Raw genomic sequence first — 16,487 nt, 5'->3', positions numbered from 1 at the left:
ATTATATATATAGAAATATATATATATATATTTTTTTTTATATAATGTATAAAAATTATATATATAGAAATATATATATATTTTTTTTTATATAGTGTTTGTTAAAAATATATATATATATATATTTTTTTTTATATAGTGTTTGTCAAAAATATTATAATTCAGTGGAGTTTAGGTATGAAGAAGAAAAGTGACAAATTCTGTGAAAAAGAAGTTAAACAGTGTCCATTAATCAAATGTAAATGAAACACAATTGTTTTTATGTAAAAATACAATTATTGTAGCTAATTTCAAGATTTATCACTTATCTTCTCGTAAAAAAGAACCTCTGAATTACATTCTCTACAAAAATAATATCTCTAATAAATGTGATCTCATTACCCTTTAATAATCTCTAGACAGTTTCCACTCACAATTCAGAAGTTTATGAATCTGGAAAGTAATTTAATCAGTATTATTAAAATATTGAAATTTTTCTAGTAATATGTTAACGTGTGGAACGTTATATTTATGTATATTACCAGCTTGTGCGTAAACTATGGCCGTGCGGCACGGAATGTAAACCATCGTTTTGTGTGGATACGCAGAAAACGATTCTGGCTGCGTGAAATGCCGCACATTCGCATCTACTCGATTTTCTCCCCCAAATTGTTCATCGTCGCTGCATAAGACGATTTTATAGGATCCTGGATTTTTTATGCCAACTGGATAATCGGCAAACGATTTGTTCGGATGAAAGTTGAAGACAAATACGAGGTCAGCTCGATCGAAGACAATCACCTTGTCATCTTCATGTTTCCAACTCACATAGCCCTGCAAGTTGCAGTTCCAGGCTCATTCTTTATCACTTAAATTACCTTAATTATTCAACGCGGAGTTTCTTATAGTTCTAGTAAATATGAAACGGTAAACGTAGAAATAAAAAGAGCTGTTTTTTACAGGATTAGCATGCAGCCATCCGTATTTTTCTTCGAGCGTGTTTACAGCGCGATCCCAATTGTTCATGTATCTGTATTTGAGTAATTCATCGTCCACTAAGTTCCACTGACGTCTCGCATAGTGGTAACTGTTCCCGTTTCCAATCCTTGGAAAGTCGAGCCATTCGGGATGGCCGAATTCATTGCCTGCACAACATACATATCCATATATTAACCTGTTCTAAAATCGTTATTACTTGTCTTCCACCGTAAATTTTATCTTATTTTAAAATAGAATATTTTACATAAGAGGTTAAATATGAGCGCATTACTCACCCATAAAGTTTAGATAAGCTTCGCCACCCAAAGCATGTGTGATCAGTGTGATTAGATTATGAAGAGCAATACCACGCGAAATGACGTCGCTACGTGAAGTTACAACACTCATGTGTGTATACATCTCCTTATCCATGAGCCAAAAAGCGATTGTTTTGTCGCCTACGAGAGCTTGATCGTGAGATTCGGAATAAGCAACCGCTTTCTCCATCCATCTCCGATTGGATAATGTCCAACAAATATCCCCAATTTCCCAATCTTCATCTTTCACCTCTTTTAACAACTTAATCCATTTATCGGGAATAGCCATAGCTAATCGATAGTCAAATCCCATGCCACCTTCAGCAACTGGCCTTGAAAAGAAAAATATCACAATTATTTTGTATGAAAAAAATTATTGCTCTCATACACATTAAGATTTTTCTCTTCGCATTAATATTTATTAGTATGTATGTTTTATACCTGCAAACACCTGGCATTCCACTGACGTCTTCGGCTATTGTGATCATCTCGGGATATATGTCGTGTAACATCTGATTAGCAATCATCAAATATACCACACCCTCCATATCAACATTCAGACCGTAATATTCGTCATAATGACCACTGAAACCTTGTCCAAAACCTCTCGAATGATACAACATCGAGGTAACGCCATCGAATCTGCCAAATGTTCAAGCTGTTTGAATCAAAGTTACCCATATATGCAGATACATTCTAAATTCTTTTTTCACAGCACCAAATCTATATTACAATAGATTAATGACAAGATACCTGAACCCATCAAAGCCATACTCCTCAATGTACCAACGCAGGTTGGATAACAAGAATCGGAGTACCTCGTACTCGCCATAATTGAACAATCTGCTATCCCACAGCGGATGGTCGCCACGGCTGCCGCTATGGAAGAAACACGCATCTGTACCGTCGAACATATTCAACCCGTCCAAGGTGTTCTTAGACGCGTGCGAATGAACCACATCTAGCAGCACATAGAGACCGTGTTGATGTGCCACATCCACCAGCTCCTTCAATTCTTCAGGAGTTCCATAACGAGACGAGGCCGCGTAAAAGGAAGTCACCTATTGTTAATTTGAATGGGACATTGTAGAACTGATTTTATACATATTCATACAATTACTTCGAAATTTAATGTACGTATAAGATGCAAGTGTGCACCTGATATCCGAAACTAGCGTAATAAGCGTGTTCCATGATCGCCATCAACTGTATTGCATTGTATCCCTGTTTAACGATTCTTGGTATTATATCTTTCGCAAATTCCAAATAAGTGCCAACTCGCAACTCTTGGGTAGCGATTCCGACATGACATTCATAAATTCTCAGACCATCTGGTCTCTTTGGTTTGGGATGTTTGAATTTATACACCTGAGAAAAGAAAAGAGACAAATGTGTTGTTACATCTCTTGGTTCTATATTACTTGGCTAAATGTACATATAGCATTTCTAACGATAATTATTTAATACCTTCTCTGGAGATGGATGCCATATACGTTGCTTATAAGTAGTGCCCTCAGATTTGTCTGCTGGCTGTATTACATAAGTTGCCCATGGACTCAGTCTTTCAAGTAACTCATTATTATAATCTTTGATGATAATTTTTACTTCAGAAAGATGTTTTATAGGACAACTACCGTCTGCGTTTGGAGGCAAGCGCAGTTCCCATTTGCCATACTCCAATTTTTTATATGGTGTGGAAGTTCTATTCCAATTATCTTTACAATAATTTTTACAAAATCTTTTTACTTAAATCTTTATAAAAATTATATCAGTTAAAAATAGTTCTAACATGATATCAAGTCAAGTATTATCATAACTATGTATGAATAATCTTACTGAAATCTCCAGTCAGAAATACTTCTTGTGCAGCAGGTGCCCACTCCTGCGCAATAATACTATTATCATCCAGAATATGAATTCCAAAGTTTTTGTACGCCATCGTAAATTGCTTTAAATCTGTGTCTCCTGCCTCAATTTTCTCGGTGTAATCTTTAAATAAAGCATATCTAAAAGTGGAAATATCATTGTATTTAAATATCATTAGTATTGCACATAGTTTTTTCCAAAATGTAAACATTGAAGAATTATTTTGATTATATAATACGAATAGAAGTTATATATATAAAATATCAAGAATGTATATAAATAAAAAGAACTTGTATAAATCATTATAAATAAGATTAATATACAGCACCTTCGACGAATATCAGTTTCATATGGTTTTAAGTAGGGATCCCTATCCAAAAGAGTTTTTATTTCAGGAACCTCGATTTGCGAGGGATCCATGCTGGACCACTTTCCTCCCATGTTTCTGAAATCACGAGGCACAAATGAGTTAAATAACACGCGATTCAATGCGTAATTAAACGTAATCGAAGCAATAGGCCGGCTAAAATTTGAATGACATGTCAAGGTGATCCCCCCTTCGACGACGATGTACCACGATGCACTTTCATCCCTACCTTAGAACCCGAAGAGAAGAAATAGAGTGCGACTCGATATATGTAACCACGGACATGACGAATCATCATGCTGTTAGATCGTTTGCATAATTACAGCCCGATAATAACATACGTCACAAGTGTGACGAGTTTTTAAGCCTAACCTATGATACAGTATGTTACCGCCATGTTTTTATCCCTAAAGAAAGTTCAGGGCTGGCAATCGCAAAAAAGACGTTAGCAATATAATTATGTGAGTAAATTATTACGCATCTAAGATCTTCTAGTGTTATTAGAACAATAAATATTTGCTTATTTTACATTTTGAATAAGTGCCGAAAGAAGGCGAGAAAATCTAAAATTCCAGCGGCCGTTATATAACTCTGCCGAATGAAATCTTGTACTAATGGCGGATGTTTTAAAACGAGCTTAGGCATAATTACGCCTCAGCCTCCACAGTCGATGAAAATTTCTTACATTCTAAAAGGAACCGGTAAAGATATAAAACAAAGAAATCCAAGAATCAACAAGGAAATTTTATTAGAGGTACAGGTGGACGCAATCATGTTATATAAGAATTAAAATTGTACCGATGACACGTAAAGTTACACACACAAAAGAACAGTACAACGCATTTATGTAATTATTCGTTGATAAGAGTCATGGTATACGAGCATTTCGTAACACAACCAAGTCGAATATCAACCTTCCGTATAATATTATAGAGAGAAATTTGTTATTATATATTTTATTACAGTTGCAATGTTTTCATACGATTTTGCCAATTCATAGCATGAACAGCGGCTCGTGTACCATAATTGAAAAGTAAAAGCAAACTAGTAAGAACCCGAAACGTTGATGTATTTGCGCTAAAATTACGTTAATTGCAATATCAAAGACGCTATAATTATAACAAAAATAACAAGTATTAACAAAAAAAAAAATAAAAGTAACTTTCAAAATTATATATTTATATTATTTATCATCATCTATAGACTGTGCTATCCTCTTAGAAATTAAGAACAAATAATATGCCTTATTTCTTATCCTTATCTAATTATATGTCACAATTAGAAGTTTTCGTTCCCTGTAGTTTTTTATGAAGTCTACATATCTAATACGAGACTGTGTTTAAGCATTAAAATTCTTATGAGTAAGTCTTCTTAGTTGATTCTATGATGTGTATTTGTTGCGATATGAAGACCATTTGGCTTATTGTAGATAGATAAAACCAAGTGATTACTTGTTAACTCTCCATCTTATACGTCCTAGCCAAACCTTGTGGAACATAGGGGGGATTCTTGGCAAACTCCTGAGATTCTGACAATAATTTGCCGTGGGAATTCGTAAATGAATACATTTGTGACTTATTATTTGCTAACTTCAGTAAAACATACAATTTTTATAATTTCCTTCATTTTTCCTCGAAGTTAAACATTTATATTTGCGACTATAGTCTTATATTTTTATATATAAGCACTAGTGATAATTCAAACGGAAACAAAACATTCGTTAATATACCTTCGTATATTACAATATGATACTGCAATTAATGCAGTTTATAACACGAATACTGTATTTCAGGCTTTTTGTCTTATTAGTCCACTTTTAATTTTCGATTTTACATCTAAAAACTTTATACACTATTCTGTTTGTGCGCCATAACTTTTAATGTAGAAGTTGCTTCTTATAACGTCCTAAAAGACATAAATGCCGTGGTATACACATTGCAACGCATATTCATTTTAAACTAAATAATTTTTGTCGCAGTTTGTGTTATGCTCTAGTGCATAACTATATTTTATTGATCTTAATCCGCATAAGAGAGATCCTTTTCAGATAGAATAAGTTAGTGCAAGAAAAAGAAAGAAAAAGTGTGTTAAGCGATTAATTAGAAGAAATTTATTATTGTATCTCTTATTTATCATTCTTTCAATTACTGAATGACACGATCACATAAAAGTATATGAAAATAAATAAATACATTTTTTTTTCAAAGTACACAATATTAAGGAATTTGAAACGGTCGACGAAGTTCAAACACTGTATCTTGCAGCTTTGGTCCATACTTAGCTTAACTAAGCATTAAGAAGTCATTTAAAGTGTAGACTTACATTAATACTTAAATTAGATATAAATAAGTGATACAGATAATAAGGATTGCTCTACTGATTTTCGTTGTATCCCTATGTGTAATACTTATAACAAAAATGCACAATTGACAGAATTGCAGACAAGACAATTGTGACAAAAAGCATCAAACTGTCTTCAAAGAATACTACCGAAAGGGAAGTGGAAGATTTAATACGTTTTAATTTTGCGAGATTAAAGATAGGTGTGTGTTAATGTTAGCATTTTGAATTACAAGATTAAAACGTATTGAAAGCTTTATTACACTTGTATTATATTTGTAGGAAGATAGAGATTAGCACCTGACTAAAATATCTGGATCAATTTTCTGCCTCGAAATGTAGTTTCTATAATAACTCGTCTAGCATGCTTTTTGTTAGTGGACTTTTGGTCTTGAATTCGATTTATTAGTGTAATTTGCGGTACTGTTTATAGGAGTATTATTGACCGAAGTGTCGGAAACTTCGTCGCTGCTATTACTGCGAATATCACCTTCCATCTGTAATATTTTTTCCACAAAAAAAAGATTAGAGCATATATATACAGGTGTATTTATTTGTTAACATTGAAAAAAATGTCTCAACGAACGTGCACGCGACAATTTGTATAAATCAGCAGCACATACCTGACCAGCATTGAAAGCGTTATATGCGATCTTAAGGATTAAATAAGTCCAAATCGCGTGGAGAAACAGTAGTAAAAATAATAGAGAATTAAAAATATAATACGCAGGGAACATCGGCACTATTTTGGGCGCCTCTATAGTTGTGCTGCAATACATAATAAAATCCATATTAGTAAAATTCACATTTAAAAATCAACAGTCTGCATAGGGACGACGAAACAACATTAAAGCACATACCTATAAATTATCCAAAATGGAAATATACCCATACGTGTCACAATCCATAGAATTGTAAAAATAGCAAATATGAAATCACATAATTTCTGATAATTTGCATATTTTGCCATTTTCGCTGCCTACAAAATAAATGTGTATATAAAACGGAATACGCAAAATATCGTCAAAAGCATCTTTTTCTTCAAAATTTTACCTCCAAGAATATATCTGCACAGTCATGTACTAATAACACCAGAGAGCCAATCCTTGTTAGGTTACCAATCCATGAGAAACACATAAGTGTAATAGTAGCTATATGATGAATGAACATTTGCCAGAAATCTTTCCTTTTTACGTCAAAGAATTGAGAAAAACTCAATGACCAATAAAGTGCCATTGATACCATGTAATACCACCATATGTCATTAGTAATAGGGTGATAAGGATAATTATAGTAGCAATGTTTTATATCCCAAAGCCACGGCTTATCCCACAAGACAATAAGGCCATATAAAAATGAATATATATAATATACACATCTCCAACTGAAAGATGATACGGTATTATATGTATATATATTCTTCATATACTACGATATAGTAAGTTAGGATAAAACCAACCTGTTTTCACAGAATTTTGTAAGAGTAGATGGCCTGTCCTGAGAACGACGTAGTCGAAGCCATCTTTCCACTTGCCTTTCTGTCCAATCTAACTGCTTAGCCAACCCCAAAATCTTAAGACACATTTGTAAGTTACAAAATGATAATATATAGACAATATACATAGTATAATTAACATGTAGTGATTAATACTGGTCATATAGTTGTAAGATTAAAGTTTGTTCATTAATATTGATCAGTATTATGTAAAATGAATATAAATATACAAAGTTTCCTCATAAAATAAATTACTCACTTGCTTATGTTTAGTTCTCTTACTAAGATATGCCTTTTCTAATATTTCATTGGGTACTGCCTTTTTGCTCCTTGTATTTTTTATACCGAGCGATTTCCCAAAGGGAGCAAACCAATACCTATTTACAAAATTATGCGGATTATATACTACATCAGTCTTTTCCTTTAATCAAATTTTTCCTTGTTTGCAACAGATACTTTATTATCCATTTATCTACATTCACAAACTTATTAGTAGCAATATATAATATATACCCAATGCCCTAAAAGTGGAAATAACACTTGGAGACAAGGAATACAGATTGCGGGAGAAAATTGCAACTTTGACAGACTTACCTTTCCAGAGCATATCTTATTCCTAGAAGAATAAATGCCATCGGCAGGGGATATATCAGGTGCTGAAAATTAGTAAACTTATTGTCTGCATTTGGATTGATATCCTGCCACGTAATATTAGGCGGCAACCAAATATCTGGTGACCAGAAGGCCGCGGATACATTATTCAGGATATTCATTTTTTCGCGTCCTGTAAATAAACGACGAAAACAAGTTAATCGTTCCTTTCTATACGAGAATCCGAATATATTACAAATACTAAACCGAATTGCAAATAACACGCTCAATATACTTCATCATTCTGTTATAGACCAATTATCATTGCGCAAACATGCATATTCATATAAAAACGATAAGAAATCATATTGAAGAGAAATCAAATGGAAGTTCAATGAACAATGAATCATTGTTTTATCTGTCTTACTTATCACCATTTGCTAAATACAGACATACTCGGTATCAAATTCACGGTAGGAAGGAGGAAACACTGTCGCAAGAATAAACGCGCATCGAAACGAGAGAAAGATCCTCTCGCGTCGGGAGGATCGCGTGAACGGCGAGGAGCACACTTACCCGGAGCCACCTCGTCATGTACCGCGCGATCTGCAACACGCCACCGGACGGACCAGAATGCGGAACGCGCGCGGTCGCGTTACGGGCTGCGCCTGTGACAATGAGTAATAATAGTAGTAGTAGTGGTGTGGCGCGCTTTGCAGCACGCGCCGTCGTATCGTCGTCGCGAAACGATGAAGCACCAACACCCGCTGATAAGGGCGCGAGAAGGACCGCGCGGTCGCCGGTCAACGCCGAATGCCTTCCACGGTATTCGTCACCGCCGACGGCCGAGAGATCGTCGATAAAGATTAAACTCGTCACTGGCGCGGCCGTTGGTCGACACTACTACCACCGTGACCACCACCACGAGGATGAGTTGTCATGCGATCGAAATAACGAGCCTATTGGCCGCGTGATCATACCGTTCGCTCGACTGTCTGACACCGGCGACGTCGTTAAACCACGAGAATACCTCCGTTAATGAACGATTGCTCAAGCGCGTTTCGACGTTCCGGCAAAAAGTACGCCCGGCAAAACCAACGAGCGTATCCGATCGTGCCCGATCTCGTCAGCGCAGTGGGAGTTCCTACGTCCCCTCTCCCCCCTCCTCCCACTCTCTCTCTCTCTCTTGCCCTTGCTATGTGTGTGCCCTTCTTACTTATATTGTTTTCTATGCGTCTCCATGGAATCGGCAATGAGTTTCCTTCCTTAACTTTATTTATCTGTCTCGATGTATCAGCTTCATTCTCTGATGTGTATGTACTTCTCGTAAGATGTATCGCACGAGCTGATACACGTACTCCTGTAAGGACGGGAATTGGGAGAAAAAATTGTTTTGTGGTTGCCGGTGATATCGAGTGTAACCACGTAGAGTCGCTGGATCTGTAAAGCAACCGACCGCATTGATCCGATTTCACGGCGTCGGGTTCTGTTTATTCTCGCTCGTCGACGTTCGTCGCTATCACACTATCATCTCTGAGCAAACATTTTCCGATAGTTTGCCGTGAAATTATCGTGTATTTGCGGTCGAATTACAAAAATGGCGGTCACTCGTCCGTTTCTCTTCGAATCTAGATACTCTAGCGCTCTAGACTGCAGGCGCCACCGTCGGTTTATGTCCGTTGAAACGGCAGCAACCATTAGCAATTCACCTTGACACGTCTGTTTTAAGATCATAGCCTTTCTATTGGTCAGCTTAATTTTGCATATTTGCACGAAAAAATTTTTTAATGCCAGAGTTATATTCACTTATGTCCTTTTTTTATTTACATTCGATCATTACTAATCACGTGGGGAAGAACTTTGCAGCAGCTGGTGTTCCGTGTAAAAACTTTTATTTCCGCTGTGAAAAAACAATTCTATATATAATATTAGTTCGCATCTTTTCTCTTCTAGGTCTAATAAACTCGACGTCGCCGAAAAATATTTTCCTATCATCGATATCACGCTGATACCAGGCACCGTGCGTGTCTAAGCGGTTCTTCGATTAAGTAGGTAGATAAGTAGGTGGTTAGGTAAGAATTATGCATCGCTGTTTTCTAATCTCACTGCGAGCACCTACGGTTAATCGGATACTGCTTGATTAAACGCTTTATCACGTGTTGATAAATCCTCGCGTTTCTTCTCTCGTGCGACCGGAAAAATTCCTGTATAGCCACGCTGATTTTGCGCGCTTTTCGCTTGATCCCCGGCGTATGCACTAAAAAGGCACCATCGAGCACGACTAGCCGAAAATTCAGAAGACACATCTCGAACATCTGCGGACATAAAATTGCTGAAATCAAATAGAGAGCTCTCGATACTCGTCTAAAAATCTATTTGTATTTTATTTATAAATCTTTACATTTCGTCAGATTTGTACACAGAGAAAAAGTTTCTTTGCATTTAGTTCGCGTTTGTTTGACTTGGGTTTGTTTAATATAAACAACTTAATATCAAATTAATATAAATACAACTTAATAACAATTTAATATCAAATATTATTTTGTTTGAATGAAAATGTTTCACTAGAATAAACCATGTTCTATGTATGTTTGATAGAAAAAAACAATATATTTTGAGGAAATAATATTTGGTTTCAATAAAAAATATTTATTTCATCATATATGTTAAATATTCTTCCACTGAAATATAGAATAAAGAGTTTTTTTACTATTTTTTAAATGTAGCGTTACTTCTCTTTCAAATAATTCATCGTTGACAGCCATTGTAATGTTTGAATAAAAATATATAAGAAATATGTTATTTAACGTAAAGATATTTATTGTTTGAGAAGCCAAACAATCTTGTTTGTTGAATCAAATATTTATTTGTTTATTTCGTTCCAAAAGACAAATTTATTTCAATTAAAGAAATCTTACTGAATCCAAAGAAATCTTTCTTTCTGTGCATGCTTGAAGAGAACACCTGTTATTTTCTATACCTGAGCCATTTTGTCTTGTTTTCCTTCCCAAGACATCTCCTCTGTGTAGAGCGGATCCTCGCGGGTGCCAATGAAAACCGGCTCCCACCTGTGATGTGGATACTCCCTTCTGGTGATGATTAGTGGCCGAACCTTACCCGGATCCGGTCTGATCATCCACCTGGTTAGTCCAGGAAACCGCTGGCAATGCGGACAGAGGAACCTGTGGAAGAGGTCTCATTCTCTTATTTCATATTTATAATGGTAGATAAACTTGAATTCGTTTCTTGTAACATGAGAAACTATAATTAACGATTCTGAATTTAGGACGCCTTATCCATCCTACGAAACTAAGAAGAAAAACCAACAAGAACGAGAAAACCATGCACATCATATACCTATGAAAATATACTGCCAGACCGGCGCGACAAGCGGCGAGGAGTTCCAGCTTTGTCGCTGGCGGCTGTTCGCTGGACTCTACCTCAAAGACAGGCACCACGAAGATCACGCCGATCTTAGGCGGTCTCTGGCGCACCATCTCCATGAAGCCGGAAGCCAGCCGTGCGCTTGGTAACAATTCGATGTCCGACACTAACACGCGGGATGTGTTCGCAGCTGTTCTCGCTACATTTCGAGCGACATTAATGGGATAGGTCATGCTCCTCTTTCTTCTCTCAGTTTCGGCCTGCCGCCATTGGAGATCAGAAGCGGCGCAATCACCTTGGGTACGGCCGATCGCGCCCACAGCGGGTGGTCGACCGGCCGGAAACACCAGATGGACGGAAACCTACGATCGGTTACATCAGGTAGAGCCATATGCGAGAAAGTCATAACAGAAAAAATAAATCGATACATCACCGTACGTAGTGGACTCAAAATTCATTGGAATTTATAAAAATTGCTTATCAGTAATACTCGTTTAATGACTAATACTAATTAAAGGCCAAAATCGACGAAATATTGATGAACAGACTGAATATTTTTATTATACTAAATATTATACTATTTTATCCAGAATGAAACTCTGTTTCAAGGTACGTACGGAATATAAATTTTGCCTGCAGAAATTAGCATTCCACAGAGGATCCCGTATTTAACGGGAATTCATAAGAACCCAAACCTAAGCAAGGTGACGTCAAATGACATCTTTGATGACGTAACAATTAATAAAACCGTAAATTAACCCCTTAACTTGTACGCCGAGTTAATTCGAGCGCGCTAAACAGGCCAAACTGTGCACACTCGAGATAATTCGAGCGGCATTGTATTTTATGCTGCTATAATTTTTCACATTCAAATATAATCGAGAATTGAAAATAACAATGTGAAAGCAAAAAAAACAATTTTTTTACATTAAAGAAAATTGATTTTTTGGCCGGTTTTTTTCAAAAAAACTGTGCGTTAAGGGGTTAATGTAACATGCAACTTACATTTTTAACTTTTTTCATGATTTCTGTTACGTTTATTTTACGGCTACTTATTAATTGTCCGGTTAAAGGAAAGCGACATTTTTACAAGTATGCTGAATCGATCACGAGTGTTGTTTTGTGCATATATTCTTTTATTCTCATATATACTGTCACACAAATCGATATGATTTTTCTCGCTTCTGACGTCATCAAAGAAAGATAGCCATAGCGAATATCCAGGAACTTTTATCAATAAGATATCATTAAAAAATCATTTGGCGTTATCTTACTATTTAGGAAATCGCATCGTTTACGTTCATGTCATCGTCTCGCCGACTTTAGCTTTTTGTAGTTATGCTTTGTATTGTGTTAGCCTAAATGTACAGTCGTTAAACCGTCAAATCCGTCAAATTCCGCGTGATCGTTACGCATGCTGTTACGCAAGTCATTTAATTGAAAATTATAGGCGGCTGTTGCGCTTAACATTCCTACGGTTTCTATTCGTTTTCTATTCGTTCAAATATCACACGCACATACAAAAAGATAGAAAATAGTCAAGTGTTCTTAATCTGTTTTCTTAATCTGGTTTTAATCGAAACTATTTGCATCAACTCTGTGCGAATGGAACGGTTATGCTAATCGTAAGCGGGCATGTCGATATAACGGTGTCCGCGTCTATCATGCTTTCAACAAGCGTGCTCATTTCGGCCAGACCTGTGTGTCTGGCCTCGTGAAAGATTTCGCACTACGTCCGAAAGATTATTTCAACGTTATCAAGTAATATGTGAAAGCCGAAGTAAAAGATCTATAATGCCATATCTATATTTTGAATGTAACACGCTCTCTAAATGTTGCGTTTACATAACTGAATTAAAAAGTTTCACGTGTCCTAACAAAACGTTGACTTGTAGAAACACCGCTCGCGCAGCAGTAGTGAATCAGTGACGGTAATCGTATTTACAGTTGTGAGAGGCGGCCCGAAAAGCGAACGCGTTACATTCACGGTTAGCTCCTATATCGCGCATATACAAACGAAAGAGAGGAAGAGAGAAAGAGAGAATGAACGTAAAACTTCGGAGATCGAAACGTTGCGTGTTCGACACGAGCGTGTGGCTCGCGATCATGACGAGGAAGTTGAAGAGACCTTGTACATGGCAGGCTCACACCGACAGGCCCGGTCGAGCTGAGCGACAGCGAGGCCGGCGTCGAGGCCCGGCACGAACACCGCCAGGCTGAGCGGTCCTTCCCACCGTCTGGCCAACTCCACGATCCCGTAAACCTGATCGGCGGTGGCGTGCGTGGACAGCGTGACCTGGGGCAACCTGTCCGTCGTCTCGGCGCCGCGCAACACGAACGGCAGGATCCTGCAGGTAGGGACGCTCAGGATACTCCGACGCCGCATCCTCCCTTTCGCTTACCGACTCGCCGACTCGCCGATACTCGATTTACCGATCTCGGCACGCGCTAATTATACCGGCGTAAAAACACAGACGTGTTCCGTCCGACCGCTCGCGGATGGTTCTACCTGTAGGGACTCTTCTCGCCGATCTCGGGACTCCAAGTGAGCCTGGACGGCGGGTAGGAGAGGACATCCGGCAGGCCGGGGTACCACTTGCAGACGCTCGCGTTATGGGGTCGTCGACCCGCCATGTACATGCCCGCCGAGTAAGCGGGTGGTCCTGGCTGTGCATCCTGCTGCGGGTTACTCGCGTGGTTACCAGGTATCGAGATACCTTCGTCGTGAAGGACAAGTGTCGACGATTGGCGAAAATCGTAACCGAACAGCAGACGACAGACCACCAGGAGGGACAGCGCCAATGCAGACCATACTAGTAGCCTGCGAGCGAGGCTGCGCATCGTTTCCTCGTCTAAGGACACGTTTAGACAGGTGATTAGTGAGGGAGAAGTTCAACCGATACGGTTACGTAAGTGGGAACGGTTACGTAAATTTTTTCTTTTTTTTTTTTAATATAATGCATTTTTTTATGAAAAAATAAGATGAAATTCTATAAACCCAGAGCATAAATGTCGAGAAGACACGTTGCTTGTTTCAGACGTCTTCTAAATATCTCTAAGATGTGTTTTCAGGCATTTGTGCTACCTACGGATTAACGAATTCTGTCGGATCACGACTTCTCTGAGGCGAAGTCGAGATCTCTGAAATGAATGTACCGGAACAAAGCGAAATACAAATTACTTTCATGCTGCCTGCTGATATTGCTTGACATTCACGACTAGCTGTCATATTTTTAGCAATGTAGAGCAATCTCAAGAAGTGATACGTTCACGCACGCAAATAAAAGCTGAAATCGATAGCGGAAAAGTTGCGCCCGTCTAAACGCACCTCGAGAGTTCCCCGATCTCGTCGTCGATCGAGAACGGTAGAACGATGTTCCATATTATAAGCGCGACGGGTCCTCCGAGGAACATCCCCCGTTGAACTGGCATGGCATAGTTCGCGAAGGCAAGACCGCGAAATGCAGATCGATGTCGCGCAAACGCATTGGCGAACCGCGAAGACGCAGTATATGCGCAGTCGACGGTCTGCAGATTCGCAGCTATGATTGCAAACGGGCGACAAACAGCGCCGCGTTGATCGTGATATAAATTAGTTTGGATTGCGGAGAGTTGTCTGTCGACGAAGGTCTCTTGGGTAATTTCGGCAATTTGTCCTTTTTCAGCAAGATTTTGCCGAGATGTATTTTATCTCGCTAAATATCTTTAATATTTCATCTCTGATATCTCATATTGTAGTTTAATGTTCTTTTTTTATTTAGAGTAAATTTCAATTTGGCCGACGATTCATCTGTCGGCGACAAACTCCCCGACAATTTGTCTCTTAGTAAAATTTCACTAAGATGTACTTTATCTTGCTAAATATCTTTAATATTTCATATATCGTAGTTTCATGTTTTTTTTTTATTTAGTTCAAGAAGATTCCTCCTTGCCTGTGTAAAATATTGAAGCTTTACATAAATTAAAAATGACTTTACTTGTTAAATCCATTATTACTTTATATACTACATGGAATAACAAAATACTGCGTTGCAAGTACGATATATAAGAGATAAAATAGGAAAAAAAAAATTAAATGATCGATAATATAACTGGCACGTCTCGCAATAGTATCGGAGAAATATATAATATTACTTCACACTCAACACTCTTGACATACTTGATCAAATGATAACATTGTATTTGTATTAGCAGAGAGTTTGCAAAGCAAGTATGTGTAATGTATGCGCATATGACTCGTAGAAATTTCAATTTTTAAATTTGCTAATGCTTCTTAATGCGTATTACAGGAGCCGGGAGAGCAAATTGGGATATCGCGTGACACATCGTATACCAGCGCGCTATATAATTACATTATACCGGCATGAACGTGCTATACCCGGGAGGGCGCGGGTTCCACTCACGCAGGATTCATCGGGAAAGTTGATCTAATCGAAGATAGGGCACGTGTGCAATTAGTTATAGACAGCGCGGTGGTACGTTACGCTCGGCGCTTAGGGTCGTCGTCATTGATTCCAAGGCTGCATTCTAATTTTAGCGATTCACAGAAGGAGAGCGCACCACCACTCCTCTCAGCCTGTTTGCGGTGCAACGCGCCCGAATGCGCGAAAATTTCACTCCACGGTCAGTAGTTTCCGAATTCTCCGAGGCGTCGAGTCGCCGTGCAGTCTTGCCTCTTGTTCAAAGCAGTTCGGAGGTAATCGATCGGCGGATAATGCGATGCTCGAAAATTAATCATGCGACGAGATAAGTATAACGTCCGAAGAAAGTCTGTCTCTTAATTGTACAGGGTGTTCCTTAAATACCCAGCCATACTCAAGAGAGCGATTCTTTGGTTTGTTCCAAGTAAAAAAGTTCATGTAAATATGTGTCTTGAACGGCTTGGTTTCCGAAATACAGAGTGTTTTAAGAAAAATTTTAACGCGTGGTAATAATTTATCTGAAATGCCAGTCGCAAAAATAAAAATAAAAACAGCTATAAAAAAATACAAAAACAGGCTCCTCAATATACCTGGTATCTTTAAGCATATATGTCAATCTTTGAGAAGAAGGACCAAAAAGTGTATGGCGAAAAGTGGTCATTTTCAACAACAATTCATTTCATTATTTCATTTCTAATTTCCGATTTTTTGGCCATTTTTTTAAATATCACTCCTGATGTGTTATAAGC

At 37.8% G+C, this 16,487-nt stretch overlaps 3 protein-coding genes across 3 annotated transcripts; all 3 read right to left on the bottom strand.

The window, feature by feature from the left end:
• Positions 1–138: 138 nt before the first annotated feature.
• LOC106748795 (1,4-alpha-glucan-branching enzyme) lies at positions 139–3,892 on the bottom strand. The gene is made up of 11 exons (XM_014627659.1): positions 3,737–3,892; positions 3,469–3,585; positions 3,111–3,280; positions 2,742–2,989; positions 2,433–2,642; positions 2,028–2,335; positions 1,716–1,916; positions 1,254–1,606; positions 940–1,124; positions 522–813; positions 139–432 (listed from the first exon to the last, which is right to left on the bottom strand). The coding sequence occupies exons 1-11, from the start codon at positions 3,790–3,792 to the stop codon at positions 425–427; spliced, it is 2,148 nt and encodes a 715-aa protein (XP_014483145.1). The 5' UTR covers positions 3,793–3,892; the 3' UTR covers positions 139–424.
• A 1,710-nt stretch (positions 3,893–5,602) lies between these two features.
• LOC106748799 (ceramide synthase 6) lies at positions 5,603–8,600 on the bottom strand. The gene is made up of 8 exons (XM_014627665.1): positions 8,510–8,600; positions 7,937–8,126; positions 7,602–7,719; positions 7,307–7,419; positions 6,901–7,231; positions 6,708–6,826; positions 6,471–6,615; positions 5,603–6,344 (listed from the first exon to the last, which is right to left on the bottom strand). Exons 2-8 carry the CDS (start codon positions 8,113–8,115, stop codon positions 6,222–6,224), a joined length of 1,128 nt encoding a protein of 375 aa, XP_014483151.1. The 5' UTR covers positions 8,116–8,126; positions 8,510–8,600; the 3' UTR covers positions 5,603–6,221.
• Positions 8,601–9,808: 1,208 nt separating this feature from the next.
• On the bottom strand, positions 9,809–14,755 carry LOC106748798 (beta-1,4-glucuronyltransferase 1-like). Its single transcript, XM_014627664.1, has 6 exons — positions 14,646–14,755; positions 13,827–14,169; positions 13,446–13,665; positions 11,291–11,679; positions 10,914–11,115; positions 9,809–10,248 (listed from the first exon to the last, which is right to left on the bottom strand). Exons 2-6 carry the CDS (start codon positions 14,156–14,158, stop codon positions 10,036–10,038), a joined length of 1,356 nt encoding a protein of 451 aa, XP_014483150.1. The 5' UTR covers positions 14,159–14,169; positions 14,646–14,755; the 3' UTR covers positions 9,809–10,035.
• Between the last annotated feature and the right edge of the window lie 1,732 nt (positions 14,756–16,487).

Source organism: Dinoponera quadriceps, unplaced genomic scaffold (assembly GCF_001313825.1).
Source record: "Dinoponera quadriceps isolate SergipeBrazil2010 unplaced genomic scaffold, ASM131382v1 scaffold3207, whole genome shotgun sequence".
NCBI lineage: Eukaryota > Metazoa > Arthropoda > Insecta > Hymenoptera > Formicidae > Dinoponera > Dinoponera quadriceps.
This window is presented reverse-complemented; position numbering and strand designations above follow the sequence as displayed.